General features: G+C 38.4%; 1 protein-coding gene across 2 annotated transcripts in view; it reads right to left on the bottom strand.

Moving 5' to 3' along the window:
* Positions 1–22,242, bottom strand: part of LRRC56 (leucine rich repeat containing 56) — a 65,458-nt gene that overhangs the window by 21,407 nt on the left and 21,809 nt on the right. The window contains exons 3-4 of one of the 2 annotated variants that reach the window (XM_085298458.1): positions 21,960–22,047; positions 15,237–15,297 (exon numbers count right to left, since the gene is read on the bottom strand). In XM_085298458.1, coding sequence (XP_085154584.1) covers positions 15,237–15,297; positions 21,960–22,047 — 149 coding nt within the window. Of the gene's footprint in view, positions 1–15,236; positions 15,298–21,959; positions 22,048–22,242 lie in introns of those variants that run through there. The other variant, XM_085298457.1, reaches the window with a different exon arrangement.

The following is a 22,242-nucleotide window of genomic DNA, read 5'->3' as shown; positions in this document are numbered from 1 at the left end:
GAGGGCCGTAGCCCAGACTACAGAACACTTGCTGTATGTTGAAGCCATGGACAAAGTTCTCCTCACTGATTCAGGAGTAATGCTAGTTGCCAGAGGAACCTAAAGTTCTGGGCCGCACAGTCAATTGGCCCTGCAGGTCTTTACTCCTGCTTCCACAAAGAGCGATCTCCAGTCAGAGATGTTACTGCTGCAAAGCACATCTGCAAATATTTTAGTTTTAACTAACAAAAGACTCTTTTGGAAGCTCTGTGAATCATGACGCAGCATCAGAGAAAATCCCGACATTAATTAACATACAGAGAACTCCCTCTGTGAGCACTGCTGCTTTAAGGTTGCAAGGTGAAACAGCAGTGGAACTTGAAGGAAGCTGCTCCTGACAAGACAATTGCATGCACCTGCACTTCTCATAATACTTCTGAAATATTTTGGCTGGTGAGAAGAGAACTTAACAGCTTGCAAGAGATGGGAGTGCCCCATCTGGGACCAGTTCTGTTGCATCTGGAACACATACCTTTGAGAGGGTCAGGGCAACATGAAGAGTTGTATGAGCACACAGGACCACCGGGTGCGTGCAAGTGTGCATGTGGACATATTTTCATTCATGTAAATACAGAGGTCACATCAGCCCAAACTAAAAAGACACATTGAGTGCCTTTGTAACAAAAATAGAATTAATCAGAATCTGCATTCTAATAATAATTTACCAGGATAGTGAATTCTAGGAGGATTGTAGGAGGAAAAAAACACTACAATTATGAACACACCCCCAAGAAAGAAACACTGATGTAGACTAAAGTTTATATGACATGTTGGAAACCAGAACTCTCCTGTAACAGGCATGATACAAATGTATAGAAAATGACAGCATCTAATCCAAAAATAGGGAATAGAAATATGATTGAGAAATTTGAAAGCTGAAAGAGAGAAAAGATGAGACATGTTGTATAAAGCTGCTAACAGCTGAGTAAGCCATAAGCACAGGACAGGCCCAGTGATCACAGGTCAGGTTTGAACCAAAAGATGGAGCACTGGGTGGAAATGTGGACGTAGTACTTTTCACTGTGATAAACAAAGAATTACAGCCTCCGAGGCTGCCAAACCAGTGCCAAACCTCCAGCATAATTAATCCACACAAAGACCTAAGCACTTGCCTGCAGAGCACACTGAACACCAAATCATATTTTTAATGTTGAAAAAGTGCTAAGAAACCAACACGGCCACCCACTAGGTTTCATTAGTTTTCCATTTTTAGAGGCAGCAAGCTTGAACCTACAAACTTAGAATTTTTTTTTTCATGAAAATGAATAAACAGAACTGTTTGAAAACTGGGCTCCAATTATCTCTATATACTGGCTGCAGGGAAGAGAATTTATCAAACAGTTCTGTTTCTGTAAGTATCTTGGCAGTATCCTCCTCACTTGTGCACAATCATTTAGGATTTCTTTTTCCCATGAAATTTGATGCTCCCATCTTGTCATCACTCCTCCAAACTAGAGGGAAAGTGCAGGGGCAGAGAATGGTTTGGCTTACAACACCTAATAACAGTTTGAAAAATAATAATGTGTTCTTCCATTAATCCAACATACTTGTTCTTCAGGGATTGATTCACTTGAGCCAAAATTCTGCTGGATAGAGACCAGACCTCAGGAGCCAAATTCTGCTCTTGGTGTCACTACAATAAATCTTGAGTAGTTCCATGCAGTTCAATCTACCTAGTAAACACTTACAACAGTATAATTCCAAACAGAATCAAGCTCTGAATGTTCATTAAGTTTGAAAATTGGTAATTTCTCTTGGAAGCTGATTTAGAATCATTCACCTCCAAATTAGCACCAAATTCACACGTTTGTTGAATAAAACTTCAGTAGTAACACTTCAAAAATAGAGACTGATGCTGGTACTATTTATTTTTTAAAGGTCACCCTAAAAATGAATATGCTGGTAAACACAGAGATTCAGATTTTAAAAGAGTGTCCAAACCACTGCTTCACAATATAAAGAAAGTCTCATCTCCGATCTATAGAGATCACGCTGAATTTACCAAGCAGCACTGCGATAACAATGATCTGGTCCATATGTCAGTACACAATGGTTTTGTTGTACTGATAAGTCTGACATCAGAAGCAAAAACTTTTCAAGTCTGAATGTTATTTAAATCAGTAACATATGTTCTAACAGGAAGCTTACATAATAGTTTCATTGTACTCTCAAATGGCTGTAAAGCACTCAGAATTATAAAACGGATCGTATGCATGTGTTGTTCTCACTCGACTGAATCCATGACAGCCCTCAATTCTGCAAGCAGTTCTAAGGCCATGGCTTTATGTCCCTGTAGTGCCCTTTTGCAGTTGAACAAACTTTGTATGAATGCAAAGACCTGACTGCTGAGATTTGCCTCACAGTATCACATCCTTGCTTGTTTTGTGTTTATGCTTCCCAAGTCAATCAGCAGTACGCTGTAAAACTTCTGCCTTGGGTTTGGTTTTTTTTTTTTTTTTTTTTTTTTTTTGCCTTGCACCTCACATATCTGCATATGCATTGTGGTTACAGCAGGTTGCTGTGAGCATCTTGCACTGTCTTGTGCAGGTGTAAATGCCTGCCCAAGGTGCAAGGTAACAACGATCACATACCATTTTGCTGTTGCCAGAAGCCTCTTTTTAGGCTGAAAGGCCATGGAAATCTAACACTTAATATTTTAGCCTCATTCTTCCCTCTGAACTGTGCAGAGATTTTTTTTCTCCACAGTAAGTGTTCCTAATCATTGCGAGAAGCATAGTCAGAGACTTCAAAAACTAAGCAAGAAAGAGACTTTGATAGGCAATTTTCAATTCATAAGCTTAAAAACATGAGCAGAAGGCAAGCGTGTTCTAGACACCAAGGTCAGACAGAAAGCTTGCATCTGCAAAAGGTTAGTTTAATAACAGCTGTGTCTATGAAATTCTATTTTCACTATCTCCTTTTACATGCAAATGAAGAATTCCCATGTGAATGAAAAGTTGTTGTGAAGTGCCTTTGCAGTAAGGCATCTCCATTGTCCAATCTTTTTTGGGCAACCTTCAAGTGAATAAAACACCGTTTTCCACATGGTCTGCACTGCTGATACTACCATCAGTATTTCTCCCAATAAAAGGATTTAATTCTTTTATTTCAGATTTCTTTCCTACTTTCTCCCTCCTCTTCCCCTGCTCCCAACACATACCTTTTTTTATATGTTTCAAGTTTGGAGTAGGGATAAAGGTATGGTATAATACTTTTTACCTGTGGATCTCCACCTCATATTGCATTTACAGGGAAAATGATCTCTAGGGAGGGAATACAACTCCTTCAGTGAGGCACAAGTGGTAAAACAGGGATACTATTCATTTTCACACTTTGCCTAGCCCCCTGTACAGTCAGCAGCTCTGCCTTCTCAGCTTCATAGCTATGCTAAACCAAGAGCCAGCTACAATTTTCAGGGACTTGCTACAGCAAATGGTGACTGTCAAGGAACCATGTGCTTTGGCCAGCATTTCCTCCAAGATGGAAATCTTAAGAAGCGATAGAAGCCTCCCCAGCTACAGCAGCCAACAACACTCACTATTCAAGCAGTTGGGCTGTTGTCCAGAACTGGAGCCAAGGCCCACACTAGTACCCTTTAGCCTGGCAGAATACTTGAGCTAGTCCACAGATGTGTCTGTGACAAATGCTGCAAGCAGAGACACCGTACACTGCAGTAGAAAAATCTTCGTTCCATGAACACCAGTGTCAAGTCTTCCACAGGCTTCAGTGGGTGCCAGTTTCCCAGAGGAATTCCTTGAGCACTTTTCTAGGTGAGAATTGCAGCTCAAAACAGAAGATGACAACAAAACAAGAACCCAGTCCCTCTGAGTCCCATCTCAAGGCCATTAATCCTTGAGCGCATTAGAAAGAGTATCCTTGGGTGCATTAGGAAGAGTGTTGCCAGCAGGTCGAGGGAGGTGATCCTGCCCCTCTACTCAGCCCTGGGGAGGCCTCATCTCGAGGACTGTGTCCAGTTCTGGGCTCCCCAGTACAAGAGAGACGTGGAGCTACTGGAGAGAGTCCAGCATAGGGCTACAAAGATGATCAGAGGGCTGGAGCATCTGCCCTGTGAGGAACGGTTGCGAGAGCTGGGCCTCTTCAGCCTGGGGAAGAGAAGACTGAGGGGGGATCTTATCAATCTGTGCAAGTACCTGAAGGGAGGGTGTCAAGGGGATGGGGCTAAACTCTTTTCAGTTGTCCCATGTGACAGGACAAGAGGCAATGGGCAGAAATTGAAGCACAGGCAGTTCCGCCTGAATGTGAGGGGGAATTTCTTCCCTGTGAGAGTGACGGAGCACTGGAACAGGTTGCCCAGAGAGGCTGTGGAGTCTTCTTCTCTGAAGATATTCAAAGCCCACCTTGATGCAACTCTGTCTACCATGCTCTAGGTGACCCTGCTTGAGCAGGGGGGTTGGACTAGATGATCTCCAGAGGTCCCTTCCAACCTTACTGATTCTATGATTAATATCTTACTATTCATGACCTCTTGTACATTATGGTTTCTCCTCATCATGTCAATAAACACACTGTAGCAACCACAATATTGAACTTGCTATGCCACTTGCAAGTGCTTTACTTTGCAAGTCAGATTGTACTTCATTTAAAACAGAGGTTCTTGTTGATACCAAGAGGACAAAGGCATTTTTAAAGTGAAATGGAGCGTTGATATACAGGCTTCTGTAAGTAGTTAGAAATGTGCTGAAGTTAATCCAGACATTCACTTCTGTTAAAATTAATACGCATAGAAGTGAAAGTCCTGAAATGTAGCTTTAGTTTCAAAGATTCTCATTTTCAGTTGCTGTCAAAAAACCTACAGCAGAATAATGGGCTTGATCAAAGCTGATGTAGCTGTAGTCAGGAATAGCAATTCACTAACACACGAATCTATAGTGTGTGTGGGCAGGATAACGAAATTCTGTGCTAATTTCTTTTTGATCATTAAATTGCTTGTCAGTTTAGTTACTTGGTCGCATTTTAGCGGAGAGTAATAATGAAATAGTAGTTCCTCTAACTCAGCTCTTACATTTTAAAAGTAGCAAGAGTTGCCAAAGTGTAGTTCTGTGGGCCAAAAACCACCTGTGATTTCTTTTTTTAAGCACTGTACTCCAGCCCCACCTTTAACATGAAGCTGTGCCCCAGAGATGCTGTAAAACCCAATACAATGCTACGCCCTAATAGATGCATTATATATTCCACAGGAGCAACTGAATTACCTCAAATAGGGTAAAGTTCAGATACATAGTAAATAAAACTGTCACTTCTACATCTCAGTGGTCCCTTGATTAGCCCCAGAGCTGTGGACATTTCCTATAAATTTGGCAATCCTTCACTCCGACTGTTGAAAGTTTACACAAAAAGTAACGGATAATGAAACTGTGGTTACAGAATGAGCTATTTACATTAAAGGAATGAATCCCACATCATTTTAAATTTCCTGCATGGATAACATTTTAGTCTCCCACATGTTGCGTGCCTCCTTCCCAGTATGTTCCAAGTTCGAGCTTTGGCAGGATAAGGCAGATATATTACAACTTTGATTTAATATAGATCTAACCCTTTAAAATCAACACTTTGAATTTAATGCTGCACAGTAAGCAAAAGGAATATTTTGGAGTTGCTATTTAACTTTTGTCACACCAAATTGTTTTAGAATTTTCACTGAAAAGAAGATACATCACAGAAATGCATTGATACAAGTATCTAGAGAGAATATGTAGTTTAAAATCTTCATGTAAAGTGCCTAAAATGCAGGTTATCAAGATCCTTTAATCTAGCACTTTCCTCCTACACTAATGATTCTCTGTCACGGTCAATGGCCATTTCCTCTTTCTACCTTTTCCTCCATTCATTAACTGTGCATATATTCAATGAGAAAACCAAAAAATATAAAAGCTTGCCAGGAACAGCCAGTCCCAATTTCAGTGCATGATTTTTTTCTTAAACGGTTAGAAAATGGCAATTAATTTCCCAAAAATTTCTTCTCTCTCCTAGCCTCGAATGCGCCCACCTACTTCTCAAATTTGGCAACATAGTTTTGTCTCTGTTTGCCCCAAGTCAAGACTTCTTCCTTAACTAATAGACTCTCTGGAGGTCACTGGCATGATCTATCTTCTGCCCTTTGCCTATCTTGCAGTTGTCATGGTTCCTTTTTAGACAGTCCCAGCAGAAGAGGTAAACAGTCAAACAGTCATTGTGCAGGACATACAGCAGCTAGCCTGCTGCGTGGACCACAAGTTAATAAAACCTTTCATTGGTTGTGACCTATGCTAATCTCGAGAAAGTTGCTCCTATCAGATTTTATCAACTTGAGTCAGTTGGCTTTAGGCTCATAAGGGAAACTATTCCCAAGAAGAGTCAGGCAACCCACTACCTGCCACATCATTCGAAAGTCTACATTCACTCCATGAGTTTTCAGTGGCTCTCTACATTTCTCCAGTGAACAGAAAGGTTTCCAAATTGACATATCTGAATTTTCACATAAGCCAACTCAAAACACCACAAAAACAATCTGGCATCATTGTTAAGTACAGATGGTTGGAAATGAATTAACTTCCTTTAGCAAGAAAAAATATACAGATAAAATTTCCTTTCAAACTGTTGAGATTAATGTTATGATTATGTTAAGCTGGAAATGCAAAAAAGGAAAGAAACAGCAAGCAAGATGTCTACAGTAGTATTTAATACTAATAGATGTATAAAATAGTGCTGACTTCCCCTAATTATTATGCTTTGCAAATCTCAAGGTAAGTATCAGTTAAACTAAACTCTTATATAAAACCAGTGTGATTCATTATTGACAAAAAAATAGTCAGAAAAAAATGCACTTTTACCTTAAATAATGGGAAGATCATTGCATTCTGGACACTTGAATAAATACCCAAAATATACATAATTGGCTTATTCACACAACTGAACTTTACAGAAGGTCCTTTAAACAGTGGAGGCTGTTTAAATACATAAAATAACAATGTAAGACTCATTATACAAAAAAGCATACTATCTTTTTTTTAATCCCCCAGTGTATTTTATAAAGGAGGAACTTATGCTAGTGATTCTTATGTTTCATAGGGTCAAAATTTAACATGTGACAACAGAATTTACTTTTACACCCCCCCCCCCCAAGAAATAAGTAAATTCCTATGGAACAAACACAATGTTTTAAAACTGGATTTACCTTGGGATACTGAGAGCAACTTCTTCTTCAGAAAAAAAAAAGTCTGAGACACCTTAATTGGGGGTAATTACTAAAAAAAAAGAGATAAACTAAACAACAACAAACACAGCAAAACAAAACTCCAAATTCTTTTCTGTAGTAAGAAGAAATAGGAGCAAGAGCAGAAAATTGACTGGTAAGACAGTGGGGCTAATGTAATCCAAACCAGGAAATAACACAAATGCTTTGTTAAACACAATCCTTCACAGAAACATCTATTATTGAAAGTGGGTGGTAGGTTTTGCTATCAAATCTTTTTGTTCAGGTTCTCAACTCCATGTGATGAATGCACAGTGCAACTTAAGGCGAAGAATGAAGAACATGCATACAGTGTCATGGGTAACGTTGCCTTCTGAATCACAAACCTTTCTTCCTGAAACACAAAGGCTTTTTAAAAAAAATTTCTTTTTGCCAGTATTGGCCCATCCCTAAGAGACCTCATATAATCTGTAAAGATCTCAGCCCAAATGAATAAGGCTTTGCCAAACAGCAAATCAAAATAAATCTCCAGAAAAAGAAGTATGCATATTTGTTAGGGGAAAAATAACAACAGGTCTGCTGTGTGCAGTAATGTGTCCACAGAAGATAGGAACAATAACTAAATCAACTCCTACACTAAGACTTTTTAACCAAAATTAGATTATAAGAATTTATTGTGCACTGAAATCCTATTAATTTTTTCCTTACTCATTCACATTGCTTGGTACTTACCAGTCGACGAACACAAGCAAGTAGCTTAGTATCTCCCCTTTTATTTTTTTAATTAGCACTTACCTTGAATGCCCAGATCATAATTTTCCACTGAATATAACTGTTTCCAAAGAAAATACAAGCTGCAGACAAGGCACTATCATAAAAGAGTCAAAACAACCTACAAAGCCATTACACTAGTGCTAAGATTATTTTCCTCCCTATTTCAGTAACGACACCCTTCCTGATGACTGCTTGGATGATGGTTGTTATGGAGACTATGAAAGCTGTATAGCTCCGCTAGCAAAAGGCTAATTACAACTGCTTCTCAGACAAATTCTTCAGGTTTCCTTGGGTGATGATTATAATCATTCTTTGTCATCACTGACTAAAATAAACACTTAGGTGTAAATTTTCATAAATGATCCTTAACATTGGCAGATGAAACAGCAGCTGCAAATCTTAATAGCTGGGCATATAAGTGTTTATTTGTTGGCAGAAATCAGCTAGTTATTACTGATATCTTTGTTTATTATGCAATAGGAGTATCTAGAGCATGTAACTGAGATCACGATACCATCAGGCAAAGCTCTGTACATAACACATTAAAAAGACTGTGTCTGCCCCTGAAGAGTTTATGAAGTAAGCAACCACAGCAGAAACTCTGTATTTTCAACAGCTACAGTACAAACACAGGGAGTGAGCAAGCAGCATGACTGAGACATGACAGATCTGTAGCTAACCCACCAACTGAACCGTATTTCTGAAGTTCTCGGCCATTGGCTTAGCCACAAAGCTACTGAGTACCTCTAGTCTGCGGGTAAGCTGCTGCCTTTACTATCTCCAGCTGGTTCAAAGAGTAAAACTGCACCTGTAGCCCCAGAGAACRGAATCTGGAGAGACTGTGGTGCCTTAAAATGTTTCACATTCATTAACAACAATTGACACATCTTAGCTAATTACTACCTGAAAGCAATCAATATTTGTAAGAACAAAACAGCGATTAATATATCATTTCAGAGGTTCTCCTTGGAAATTATAAAAGCATTTATCATTTCCATTTTCCTGATGAAGGAATATTCTCACCTCAATAAGTGCTCGCTCTGAGATGAGCCACAGGAGGCTCAGCAATGCCAGCTTAAGTTGGACCCCAGATATAACAACATGGAAAAGGGAAAATAAGAGGATTTTAACTCCAGAGAGGGGTGGAGGGTTTCATGCAAATAACCCTAGGCTCCAGCAAAGGTATTTACTGCTCAAAGATTCAATAGAGTTATGTTAACAAGGCAGTGCCTGAGGCAGCAGTAAAGAAAAGCTGAACTGTCATCTCAGATGGGTGCACAGAGCAGAGGAACAACCTGAAAGGAAAGGTGTTTTTTTTTTAAACAAGTACACTAAAAGTGCTGTTTCTATTCAGATGGTGAACAGAGAAGGGACACAATTATTTATTAAATCATGGGCTTATTTCACCTTGCTGGCATTTACTGACAGACATGTTTTGTGTGTTATCTATTCCCTATCTATTTATTCTCCAGAAAGCATTGCGTCATATGAGACAGTCCCTGATGACCTGATGGTTTTCATGCTCTGTATGGTACCTCAGCTCAGATCACAAAATAGAAATATGATAGTGGTGCCCTGGGTGGGGGGGGGAAGCTACCTTCATGGAATAGTTCTGTCCTTCTCTCAGGGGTAAATTAGTGCAGATTTTCTCTGCTCTGGTTAAAATGAGATGAACACACTAGACTCTCCCCACTGACATCTTCAGGAGCAGGAGACTTTCAAACTTGGAGCTATAATGATATGACTTGCCTCCTAAGCATGTTCCTCAAATAAAACTACATGCAAGGCTTTCTGGCAGCTGGGCAAGCGAGCAAGTAGACACGTTCTACTTAGAAAGCTGTACAACATGCAGCTTTGTTCTCTTGTTATATATACATATTCCTGAAAACAGGCTCTCTAAGCTTCTACACTTGATCCTATATATAATCTTACTGTAATGTTCCCAGTAGGGAAACTAATTATCACCCCAGAAAAAAAAAAAAACACAGATTTGAGGAATACTGGGGGGAAAAGGCCCTGTGTACCTGACAGGCAGAGAGCCTGAAATATGTTGCAGGGGAACTTCAACCAGGAAAGGTTACATAAAGTGTAACATGCTGGAGACAAAAACCATGCAAAGACACTGCAAGACTACAGCCCTGTTCTGATGTCCTCTAGATACACTGAAAAATAAAGAAAAGCCTGAGCTCCAGAACTGGAACAGTACATTTTTACAGAAAACAAGTGCAGCTTCCCTTGCTGGTGAATCAGCCCATCAGCCTCCCAGATGTTTAAAGCCAAAAAGACAGTCACTCTATCTACTGTGGGCACCGAACTCGGTGAAATTAAAATGATAATGGATGGGAGCATTATATTTCCTTCTTAGCCAAAGGAGAACTAGGCATCTTTGAGAAGGTCTACCCAGAATTGTTAAATGTTCAAACCAATCAGGTTTCCCTAGAAACCTGATGCAGGCTGACTGACTGTGCTTTACTGAAGAGAATCTACTTAACCAAAAGTAGCTGCATTTCTATCCCAAAGTCATTACTTTGCATCAATAATATGAATGTCTTTAGGCAGAAGAAAAAGGCCAAATGGGAGAAAATACAGCAAGGAAAGCAATCAGTGAAAATGACAGGAGGAAAAAACTTTAAGGGGAACAACAGGAAGAAAAAACAGATGAAGGGGAACAATGACCCTAAATATCTTCTGTTCAAAACTATCCAGCAAACAGCAGATACCTGAACATACACTGCCATTAGTACTTCAGATTTTTGGTGACCAATGTTACAGGTTAGTCATGTATAGCATGGAGCAACTTGGTTCTCATTCAACGAAGTATTTGGATGGATGTTCAGTTTTCAGCATGCAAGCAATTCCACTGAAGTCAGACTTCTTGTGACTTTCAGAAATCTGAGGTGGATGAGCACCAAGGAATAATATTGCTCATTTCAAATGCCCAGAGATCATGATTCAGGTCTCAAAAATATTTTTAACATTAAAGCCCTTCCTCCCAGTTACAAAAGAATTATTTTGGCTCTGGTTTCTTCAAGTCATGAAATCATCAGCAAAATCCTCAGTCAAGTCACTTAGTTAACTTTGCAGTGGTCTTTGCACAACTAAAGAGGGCTTGAAACATTTTGAAAATTGAGTACTGAGATTCCTGCGTAGCCACTCTTGTCTCCAATAGCTGGTGCTTTAAGGAGGAGGGAAGGGGAAAAATAAATAAAAATAAAAATCAATCCACATTCTAAGACCTATAATAAAAGTATTAAAAGTGTTAAATCTGAATGCACTCTGCACCACGCTTGTTTGAACCTTGAGGACATCTGTTTCTCATCTCCCCTTTCAGACAACAACTACTCACCCAAATGGGTAAGGATAAACCACTCCTTGTTTAGTGGGAATCTTTTTGCAACAGGGCAAGAACAACACAAAAACTGAAAGCAACACAGACTGCAGCACAGAAAATTTTAAGTCTATCTGGATTAAGAGAACCTGCTTTGCTTTTACTATATTCCTCACATTAACTTGGGTCCTCGTGCTCTCTGCAGTCTCTGGTCATCTGACTTAAAATGTATGTGTAAACAAGTTAATTCCAGTTTTTTAATCACCAAGAATAACCTCTCTCTATTATAATCTGTTGCTGAAGCACCTCTGGGAGCTAACCAATCTTTCGCTGGGCTACAGAGTGTACAGTTGAAGTCAAGAAATGCATGCTAGTGAAATAGAAGTCTTCTGGAAAACTGTGCTTCTGCTACAAACCTATGGGAACCAGCTCCTGACATTCCCATATCTGAGTTAAAAGGTCTTTCATAAAGATGTTTATTTAACATTTTTCTTCATTCCTCCCTGAACTGAGAATAAAAGCAATCAGATAAAATACATAGGCTACATGCCAAAGCAGTAGTAGTGATTCATTGGCCTTGAAATATAGTTCTTTTACTGGAATCACTATCAAGACAAAGACTGTGCATCATCGTAACTGAAAGACAGTTTTTAACATACGCTTTTCAGAATAGGTTCCATGTTTCCTCCTCAATTATCGGTTCATAAATCTATAATTTCTTGGCTAGTAGCAGATAGGTGAAGCTCACAGTCACCCAATGAGGACCTCATAAAATTAGTGTAATGTAGCAAATWAGAGAATCTGAAGTAATTCCTTTCCACTACACTGGATTCTCCAGAGTATTTCATTTTTGGAAAGGGTCAACAGAAAAATAACCCCTCCCCCTAGATTCCCCTTCAGCTGCCAAAATGGATTATCTGCAAATACACCTGGATTATTTTCCTCATGGATTAAATGAAATAATTAATAATGACATCCTGCACTTACATATTGCCTTTCAAAGTTTGAAGTAGTCAAAAGTAATGCAATCTTATCGGCAGCACAGGGGAGGAAAGAAGAGAGTATTAATTTACAACTAATTTAGCTCAGCCACACTCCTTCAGGAATTACCAGAAAAGCCAATATCCAAACACACCTGTTCTTCAACTAGCAAGCCCTACTCTCCCACAGATTATGATACAGAAACACCCCGACCAACCTTTTGCTTTCTATCTAAGAACAAATTGCAACACACACCTCAGCTTCTTCACAAAGCATATTTTAAGTTTCCATTTCAGGTAGACAGAAAGGAACACTTCAAAAAATCAGTAAGTAAAGTGAGATTTCTAAGTCCCTATTTTGACAACTCCTTATATGTGGCTTTATTATCAAAAGAAGCCTTTCCTCATTTTCAAATTGAAAAGAGTGATGTTCTAATTCCTTTTCATCCTAAAATAAATAGGAAATTTTATTTTACAAGAACAAAACAAAAAGTGACAAAAAGCAAGCCATATTACTACCCACTTCCAAATATATAGCAATAGTCTTTCATTCATAATAATTCACCATAATACATTTTTTTCACATAATATAGCATGAAAATAATGTCTGGTTTTAATATCTTAACTATATATGAAACGCTCTCCATCTTTTCCCTGGTTTTGTGTGCTCACCTTCTTTTCAGTAAACAAAACAATTTCCAGCTGTCCTTACTAGACACTTCCTGCTATCTGTTGCCCAGTTTCAATTACAGCCACAATGATTCTGACATTACAGCTGAGAAGGTTTTTGGGAATTACTTTTATAGAGAACGAAAAACAATTTTATATCATCCTCAAAAATATGTTATGAGGGGTTTAGTCAAAAACAACAAAATAGTAACTTTGTGGAAAGAATTCAAACACCAACAATTTAAAATCAGAAGTGAAATTTCTAGACTTTTCTGAGTAACTGAATACAATCTGTTGGAACAGAACCAGCTATGTTACATTAACTATAGCAGACATTGCCATGATAGCAATGTTGTTTTAATGGGTATTAAATTGACATGATACAGACGTCCAAAAATAAAGTTCTAGTACTTGGGCTGTGTCCTTAAATGATTTATCAATGACAGACTGTCAAAAACTAGAATTAATAAATGAAAGCTGCTGCTGCCTTGTGCTGCCTAAGTTCTGGTCTGGGAGAAAACATTTCCTTTTTCTTCCTTTACCTGTTCCCCTATAATTGCAATTAACTGGCACCTAAAAAGCACATTCGTTTAAAGAAGTAGATAGCTTCTTTTGGGACCTGCATGCTTGGGAAGTGTTACAATATTAGACCTGATATCCAAGCCAAAGCATATCAATATTATAGTTGATCAAATCAAAACTCAACTTGAGACCAAACTTCACTTATTTTAAGGACCAGAAGGAAGTCAAAACATTTTATGTTGATACATTATTAGAACACAGATTTTTTTGAACAAAATAAAAATCCCTTTTTGATTTTTTATCCTTCTTTTTAATAGAATAAAATGAATGAAATGTCTTCTGATGGTCAAAAATATCATTCCTTTCACCTACTACACTCTCCTCCACTGCAATTTCCTGATTAGGACAATGGTTGGTCGCTATTAAAATAATTGCAGTCACTATTTTTACATGTTATGGACTAGAAGGAGAGAAAAAGTTTTAGACTGCAAATACTCCATCTCTTCATCAGAAGAAAGAAAAATAAGACCAAAATGTGACAACTGAATAGTAAAGTAGAATTTTTAACCACCATTGTCTAAAGATCGCTTTTCTGACTTGAAGTCCCTCTTTTAGAAGATATTTATGATTAAGTACACAGCCTGCACTCTGAGTCACAACAAATGACATCCCAAGATTCTGTGTTATCCATTCATGCAATGGTTGTCTGTTCCAATCTGCTCAATATTTCTCCCCCTCCCCCTTTTTTTCTTTCTTCTAGCAACTACTGTAAACTCAGTCAAGGATCTTGAAATTATGGCATTTCAATCACCAGTAATAAAAAATGGAAGTTTGTTAGCTACTTTTGTGATAATCCATAAGACAGAGAAGATTTACTGCAGTTTCCCATTACGGAATGTGTTCTCTTTAACAAGAATAAGTAAAATGACTATCTGTTTCGCAAAGTTAGTAGATAGCCACACAAAACCAGAGAGCAGACCTGTTTAACATAAAGATAACCTTTCATATAGCCATTTGTCAATATGAACTCTACTTTACTACCATCCATTATTCACCAAGGGTAATGCAAACAGCAGCACAAGAAAGAGCAGGCAGTGCTGTCTCTTTCCCATGACAGTTTCCTTTATACCCTCCCACACCTCACAGTCCCCCACTTCTGGAGTAAAGGTGTGATGCCTTCACAGAGCTCAGCAAGCCAGAGACATGGAATTTTATCCATTGCAGCTGTAAATCTGCCCAGCTTCACTGACTTCAATGATGGCCAAGTGATTTTCATCAGCTGAGAAACTGGTCCAACATGCACAGAATAGACTACTAAATATAATGAAATGCTCTTAAACCCAGATGTCAGGACACAGACAAGAGGTTCACAAAAATGACAAAAATACATTTCCAGGAAGCAGGTTCTTTTTGATGGCTTGTCTAGCTCCTGAATTGAGGTGAAATCTTGTTCACATTTACAGCAAACTCCCACAGACTTTAGCATGGCAGGAATTTCTCTGGTGGCAGGCTGTGGGGTAATTCACGGCATCATTGCAACCACACCGATCTATACCTGCTTAGATCCTGTCTTAAACTTACAGAGTCGATGAATCTTTATTCATTACTTAATCTATTATTAAAGCATGTGGAAATGGAAGAAATGAAAGCAACACAACTGAAGATTTTATCACTTCAGTAAAATTGAAGGCTGTTATTCTTTGTATTTATTCAGTTATCATTCATTTCTTACCTCACAGATACAAGCAAGCTATTGTTCAGTTTCAGCTGTCTCAGGTTAGGTAGATAGGCACCTATGGGATCAGAACAAAGAAGCATTTTGAAGGCTTGGTAGCAAAATAAAGGAAACTTTTGACAATTATGACAAGCTTAAGTATCTCATTTTACATGCATTTCTTACCTATTTCTGTCAGATCTATGATGGACCTATTGTAAGAAAGTTAACAAGATTATTTCACTAAGAAAATATTTTAGCCTTTGCATTTTTGCAACATGTATGTATTATCTGCATGACTGTAGATCTGTAGTTTTTGGAATGCCTCTCTGAAAACTGTGATACAGTGTCTTTCCAAACAAGCAACAGAAATTGGCTTTGTAGCAACTGTGTTTTCTTCTGTCCAATTCAATACCCTTGTTCTTTATTAACTGAGCGATACCTTGAAGACCTAAAGAATGTTTTATAGCATAGTATTCCAAGAAGTATCCTCCTCTTGATACTTATATGATGCTTTTGCTTCTCTCCTCAAAATCTTTCTCTACTTATTTGATAGTAAATAGTGATGGAGTAATTGGATAGACAGCTAAGTAACACTTCTTCAAAATGCAATTCTGAGCCAAAAAACAAAAGCACTCTCTCCTATGTCACATTAAATTTTTATAGTGGGAAGGTCCCACTCTAAAACTCTATTTTTCTCTTCCTAACCGTTGCCTACTCCCATTAATTTTGCAGATGTGATCCATTTTTTTACTATTCAATTGTACAAGTTCTATTTCTACAAAAAAAAAAACAGTATATCATTATTATTACCTTTTACAAATGCTTTTCTCTATTCCTAAGATACATTTTCTTTTTTCGATTTCTTCAACAGGTAGCTCTGAACCACAAACCAAATCCCTCCAAGTTATGGATTAACTTGGATACAGGCTCAAGCTGCAGGAAACATTTGCTATTGAAAGCAGCAAACTTTTACCTGTTCCCACCAGCAGAGTTTACCCAGACCTGGCAAAAATATTCCAGCATACTATCTTAAAACGTAGAGATAATACCAATTTTAGATATGCTGGATCATTGCTAAGACACTGAGTAATCTATCTCTAGCACAGATGATTTAGCAGAATCCAGGAAAAGGAAATCATTCTAGCTCTTCTCATAAGATTAAACAAACAAACAAACAAACAGTGTGGGAGAGAGGCTTAAAAGGAGGTCATGTTGTTTATCTCATTTCTCCAAACAGGACAACAGTATCTTTGGCAAAAGTATTTCAATAAATCATGGTTTACTAGAAGCATTAGTTATATCTAATGCTATTTGGGAGCTACTAGAATCCACATATTGATTTTTGTACTATACTGCTTTGCCACACAGATTCAACCAAAGAGTTAAAAGGTTACTCTGCAAGGACTATTGTAAAGCATTATAAAGCAAACAAGTTTTAAAAAGTGTTATTAGCAGAGGATTTGAATGAGGGAAATGGACAGACTTTGAAGACTAACTCAAGAAAAAGAAACTCCACTTGACACATATAGGACTGTTTCAGGGAAAAAAAATCATTATTGTAACCCARTCTTCCGTATCAGAAATTTTATTGCACTTTTGGAGACTTGAAGAGTAAGTTAAAGAGAGAAAACTGCAAAAGATGACAGAATAAGTGTCCTAAGGAAATTCAATTGCATGCTTCTAAATTTCTTAGTTTTAATCCTAATGGCGTATTTTCCTGAGACCAATGATATGACTTACTCTTTTATTAACATAAAATTTCCCTAAAGTATCAACAATATTGACATAATATTTTATTTTAAAAATATCAACAATGTATCTTACATTCTTACTGTCCTAAAACTATATAATTTCAGGTCTAAAATAGGAGAGCATCAGGAAAATGCTGATGACCATAATACAAAACAAAATCAGAAATGGGTAGTTAGTTATCTCTTCTTTCTAAGATTCCCTTTCACTAAGCAGCCTTTTGTTAGATGGCTTTGAAATCACTGATTAGCAACAATGTATCAGTATTAAACTGTGTTACTGTACTATCTTAATGAAACAAGACTAAATAAAGACTAAAGAATACTCAATACATAAGGCAGATGCTTGACATTTTTTTTCTTAAACAGTCCTGAAATCAAAGAATAACCCAGAATATATTAAATTGGCTCTTTAACATAATGTGCATTCCTGAGGAAAAGCCTGAACACATTATCTTGAAGCTGCTCTGTTTAGTGTTAGAGTGTGTATTTTGCAGATTGTTAACTCCACTGCTGAACGAAAGTGATAGATGCACATTCCTTGAGGCAACATTGTCTCAAGTGCTGCACTTCAGGAGTAGAGTAGAAATGAGGCTGTCTTTCTGAGCTGCCCTGATACAGCAGGCAACATTTACATAACTAACTAGAACTAGAGGGAAAACAGGCAGGATATTGTTTTTATCGTATTCTAAAAGCTGTAACAATATTAATAATCCTGTATTAATAATTCTTGCTGTTTCTATTACAGTGCTTACAGTTTCTTCAAGCAGGACCATCTATCTTGTTTTTCTACTGCTGGAAAAAATAATTGTGTCTTGACTTCTTAAGCCTCCTGGAATGCAGGAACATAAATTAATGAAAAATATACAAAGAAGAAATGACTGACAGTTCCTTGCTTTGGCATCAGGCAACCTGCATGCTATGTTGATCCTACAGTACATAACAGGTGTGTGAATACAGGCTGCACTCTTCCAGCAATACTAGTCAGATATGTAAATTAAACGATCTAATTGATTCACTTACACTCTGTGTGATCACATAAGATAAATTATTTTGATGTTATTTCCATGCATGCTCTAAACATGACTTTTCCATGCATTTCTGGGGGAAAATGGGCAATATAAGTAGAGATAAAACTGCAGCATGCGGAGACAAATCTGAGCTAGCTTCAGTCTAGCTACCTGAGATTACAATCTCTCTCACACACACACTAAAAAGCACACCAGCACAGGGTTTAACATAACCTCACTGCCCAAGTATCTGTGACTCTTAGAGAGCTTGTCTAAACCATGCTGCAGCCTACGCTGTTGCATCTTCTCAGTGAGCCTTATTAATACAAACTAAGTCAAAGACAGCTTGAGCAGGAATACACACACTGGAGTCATGTCTCCAACCTCAGCACAGCGTTACCCCAGACTGTATAAGCACCTGCCACTGCAACACAAGCTTGAGAAGAGTCTCCCAGCTTTGGATCTTAAAATATACTGCAAAGCAGAGCAGAAGGAAACGGATGCCCTAACCCCTTAAGAAAATAACACGTCTATTTCTGAACCTTTAGCAGAGCTTTCCCTTGATAAGACTCTCTCCTCCAAGCAGCAAGAGAGTCTTCTACAGTTCATTTGCACCAGAAAACAGCTGCCTCACCAAAGGGAAGCAGCAGTCTCCAGACACATAATCAACTTAGCCTGGCTGCCAGAAGGCAACAATTGAGTAAGTACCACTGAACAGCATTGTGGGTAACTTGATTTGTAGCTATTAAAATCACTTAGAAATAAGAGAACATGTAGTGTCTTAAATGACTATATCCCACCATTACTTTCAACAGGGATTTCTATGAACTGGTCATGAATACGGTCCCAGATCTGTCAGCAATCAAAACTGAAGGGATAGGCTAATAAAAAGGAAATAGCCCATCTGCTTGAGCATAAACTGAAGACTACATGAAGCTAAAGAGCCTAGAAGTAAATCCAAATTCCACAAAGCTGGAAGGAAGACTTGCCAGGAAGTTTCGATGTTTTGTCTGTCACTCAACAAGGTGTACTGAAAAACATATAGCCGGAGATTTCAGCAATTACCCAAAAGCCCACTAAGGCTCAATTTCAAGTTCTGGCATGAAGCTCTTTGTTATTTTAAAACCAATCACATGAAACATTTTAACAATAGTCTTTTAGTATTTTAGCACACACCCTCTCCCTAGGAAATATAATAATTCCTCTCTGCTATGTACCTTCATTGGGCAGAAGGCTGACCTGACAATTTCGGAAAGGTTAACAGGATTATGCTTTAAAGTTCATCACATCCCAAAGTGGAATGCTTGTAAGAAAAACCTCAGACAACACACTTCAATTTTCTCTGTATATCCTGCTAAAGGCAGTGTGCATCTTGAAGGCTTATAGTACGGTCCACATGTGGCTGAGAACATTAAAACATTTTTCAAGTGGAAATTGCTGTATAAATTTGGGATTCAAGAGATGCTAGGTTCCAGGCTTCTGGGAAGTTATGTGCATTCTAGAACGTTTTAACTCTTATCTGACTATTCAAGAGCTCACACAACCTATTTTATCTTAACACACTACAGCTTCCCAGCCATCTAACCAGTATTTAAAAAGAAATGCTGCTTATCAGGTGCAAACTGATCATCACAAGGAACAATTTATTGATGGTAAAGATGCTGTTACCTACTTTCTGCAACTGAGGAATACCATGAGAATAAGCTTAAGGCTTGTTTAAGGCTACAAAGAAAGCTAATCAGTCAGGTGTAGAAGGCCAATAGAAATACCAGCTCACAGAGCAATCAAGCTGGAAGGGACAGCCAGAGGTCTCTAGTCCAATCTCCAGCTTAAAGCAGGGTCCGCTGTGAGATCACACCTGGCTGCTCAGGGCTTTATACAGTTACATCTTGAAAATCTCCAAGGATCAAGGCTCCAAATCTCTCTGGGTACCTCCACTAGTTTGACTGTCCTAACGGTGAAAAAGCTTTTCTTTATCTCAAGTCAGGTTTTCTCGTTTCAGTTTTCCCATTTCTTATCCTATTATCCTATCCTATTATTTCATTCATACTGTCTGTCCTGACCCTCTATGGCCAGCAGTGCACTTGCAGACAACCAGCAAGGAGTATGAAGCGAGCTTGACACCTTCAATGGCAACCTTTCCTACAGCATTCCCACTGAAGGCGCAAATTACCCTGAGATGCCTGTAAAAATTTAGGCCTTATTCCATGTGCCTAAAAGCCAGCTGTGGGGAGCTGTCAGGTGAAGAAAAACTGCAAGCAATCAGTGATTACTGTAAGTGTTAAGGGGCAAACTTTCCACCCTAGCCCTTTGCTGACATTTTCAAAGAGGCTTTCACAGAGGGGAAGGTAGAAATGTACTTAAAAGGAGAGGGAAAACAAAACAGAAAAACAAAAAAAGAATATGTAGGATAGCCTTGATGTTTTGTTATTCTCAAAAGCAGCAGAGACTTGCAGCTGCGGGTTTTTATAGCTCCTAAAGGCCAATTTTTGGTGCAAATGGTGGGACATAAACAAGACAGAAATTGTCTGCAGCTTGGGAATGACGCCCTGGATTCTGTAAAAGGAAGAAGCAGAAAGAAAAGGATTGATTCCAGTAATAGAAAAGACAGGGAAGTACACAGGACACATGAGGAAGAGAGACCAGTGATGTGTGAAGACACACACTATTTGTTCTTCCACTCTAGCAATGCCCTGGGATATCTCCAAGATTAAGGGCAATCTTTGTATGAGCAGGTGAGGAATAAGAAGGTAAAGCAGTTTAAAAGAGGAAATGGAGACGACTACAGATTTAAGATAATTCCACATTTTTTCTCCCTCATCAAAGAAGGTAAAAACTTACTGCTGTTTTATCACAACCAATGTGAAAGGACATAGGAATGGAAGCACCACTTTGGAGCACTGATAAAACTGGCATGAGATTTCTATATCAGCTGGAGGAAATAAGGCTGAGCACCTTATGAACTATGAAAGAAACCAGTGTAATTTACCATAAATTATGAAGTGCTTATCATGAAAAGACTTATTTACAAAATAAACAGAATAACCAGTACAAAGGGGCTTTTTTCTTGAATTGTATAGCCACTTCACTGTCCTTCCCTAGCCCTTCTGGTAAATCAGCATCAAAAAGCCCATTAAAACTGATCGGTTTTGTTATGTTATAGTTATTTCGTGGTCTGCCCATGAAAATAAACTGTTTGGCTGAAAATACCAGTATCCACTTTTTGGGGGTGTGTTGGCCTGTAGCACAGAAAATTTTACCCTGACAYGGTAGAGTAATAGGTAGGAGAACCACTTGGCTGTGACAGGAATCCACATGTTGCTGACAGAAACAATTATCAGAATTGTGAAAAAGAGAGGTTTCATTATCAGTATTAACTCTCCTATACAAGAAATTTCCCCAGTACCGCCTTACTTCTTAAGTATGGTGCTGTGGATAAAGAGAAGAGTCACAAGCATTAGGCTCTTTTGCTGCTCATCAAAATGACGTACTTCCTCAAGCATATTCTCCAGCACAGCTTGATGAGGTACTGTGCTTAAGTACAGTAAGCAAATACAGACTGCTAGCAACATTTGTGGTCTGATACCATTAGTAGTTCCTCAGCCACAGGGGAAATTTCCAATGCAAATAAACTGCATTTTGGCTATTCTGTCTCACTAGAGTAGTATCAAGCACCCCAGAGAGCAAGGTAATCAGTAAATGCTCATTTAAAGCCTAGGGGGTATGTCACTGAAGAGGAATTCATTCAAGGTAATCAGCATTAGAAACTAGTGTCACTCATCCCACTGCAGGTAATGTTCACAGTCCTATTTACCATCTCACAGGAGAAAATAGAGATCAAGATACCAGGAAGATCATGTTTTAAGAACTCTCTAGCAGGACAGTACTTTACACTGTTGATTTCCAAATCCCCAGTCCTGCTTTGAGAAACAGTAAAGTAGAATTTCAGAAGACAAGTAGAGGATAAAGTGTTTTCTTACCAAAATTCCCCAAGCTGTTCTCTCTTGTATCTACTCGCATCTCTAGGGACTTCACTTGCTGTAGATCATCTACCCCTGCCAAAGCTTTCTGAAAAGATAAACAGAGATATATGTGCACTCTCAAGCAATGAATCAGATAGCATAGGGGCAAAAAGGTGTAGAAAGGCTTTCAACCAGTGCTTTATCAGCATGTACTCTTGGTCAAAATATCCTGATGCATGATGACATTAAAATAAGCTTGGTATTCAAAGATCTTTCTTCCTAGCAGCTCTGAACTATTCTA

This window comes from Rhea americana, unplaced genomic scaffold (assembly GCF_003343005.1).
Source record: "Rhea americana isolate MKP2758 unplaced genomic scaffold, rheAme1 scaffold_139, whole genome shotgun sequence".
NCBI classification, from domain to species: domain Eukaryota; kingdom Metazoa; phylum Chordata; class Aves; order Rheiformes; family Rheidae; genus Rhea; species Rhea americana.
Note: the sequence above shows the minus strand (reverse complement) of the source record. Positions and strands in the feature narration are given on the sequence as shown.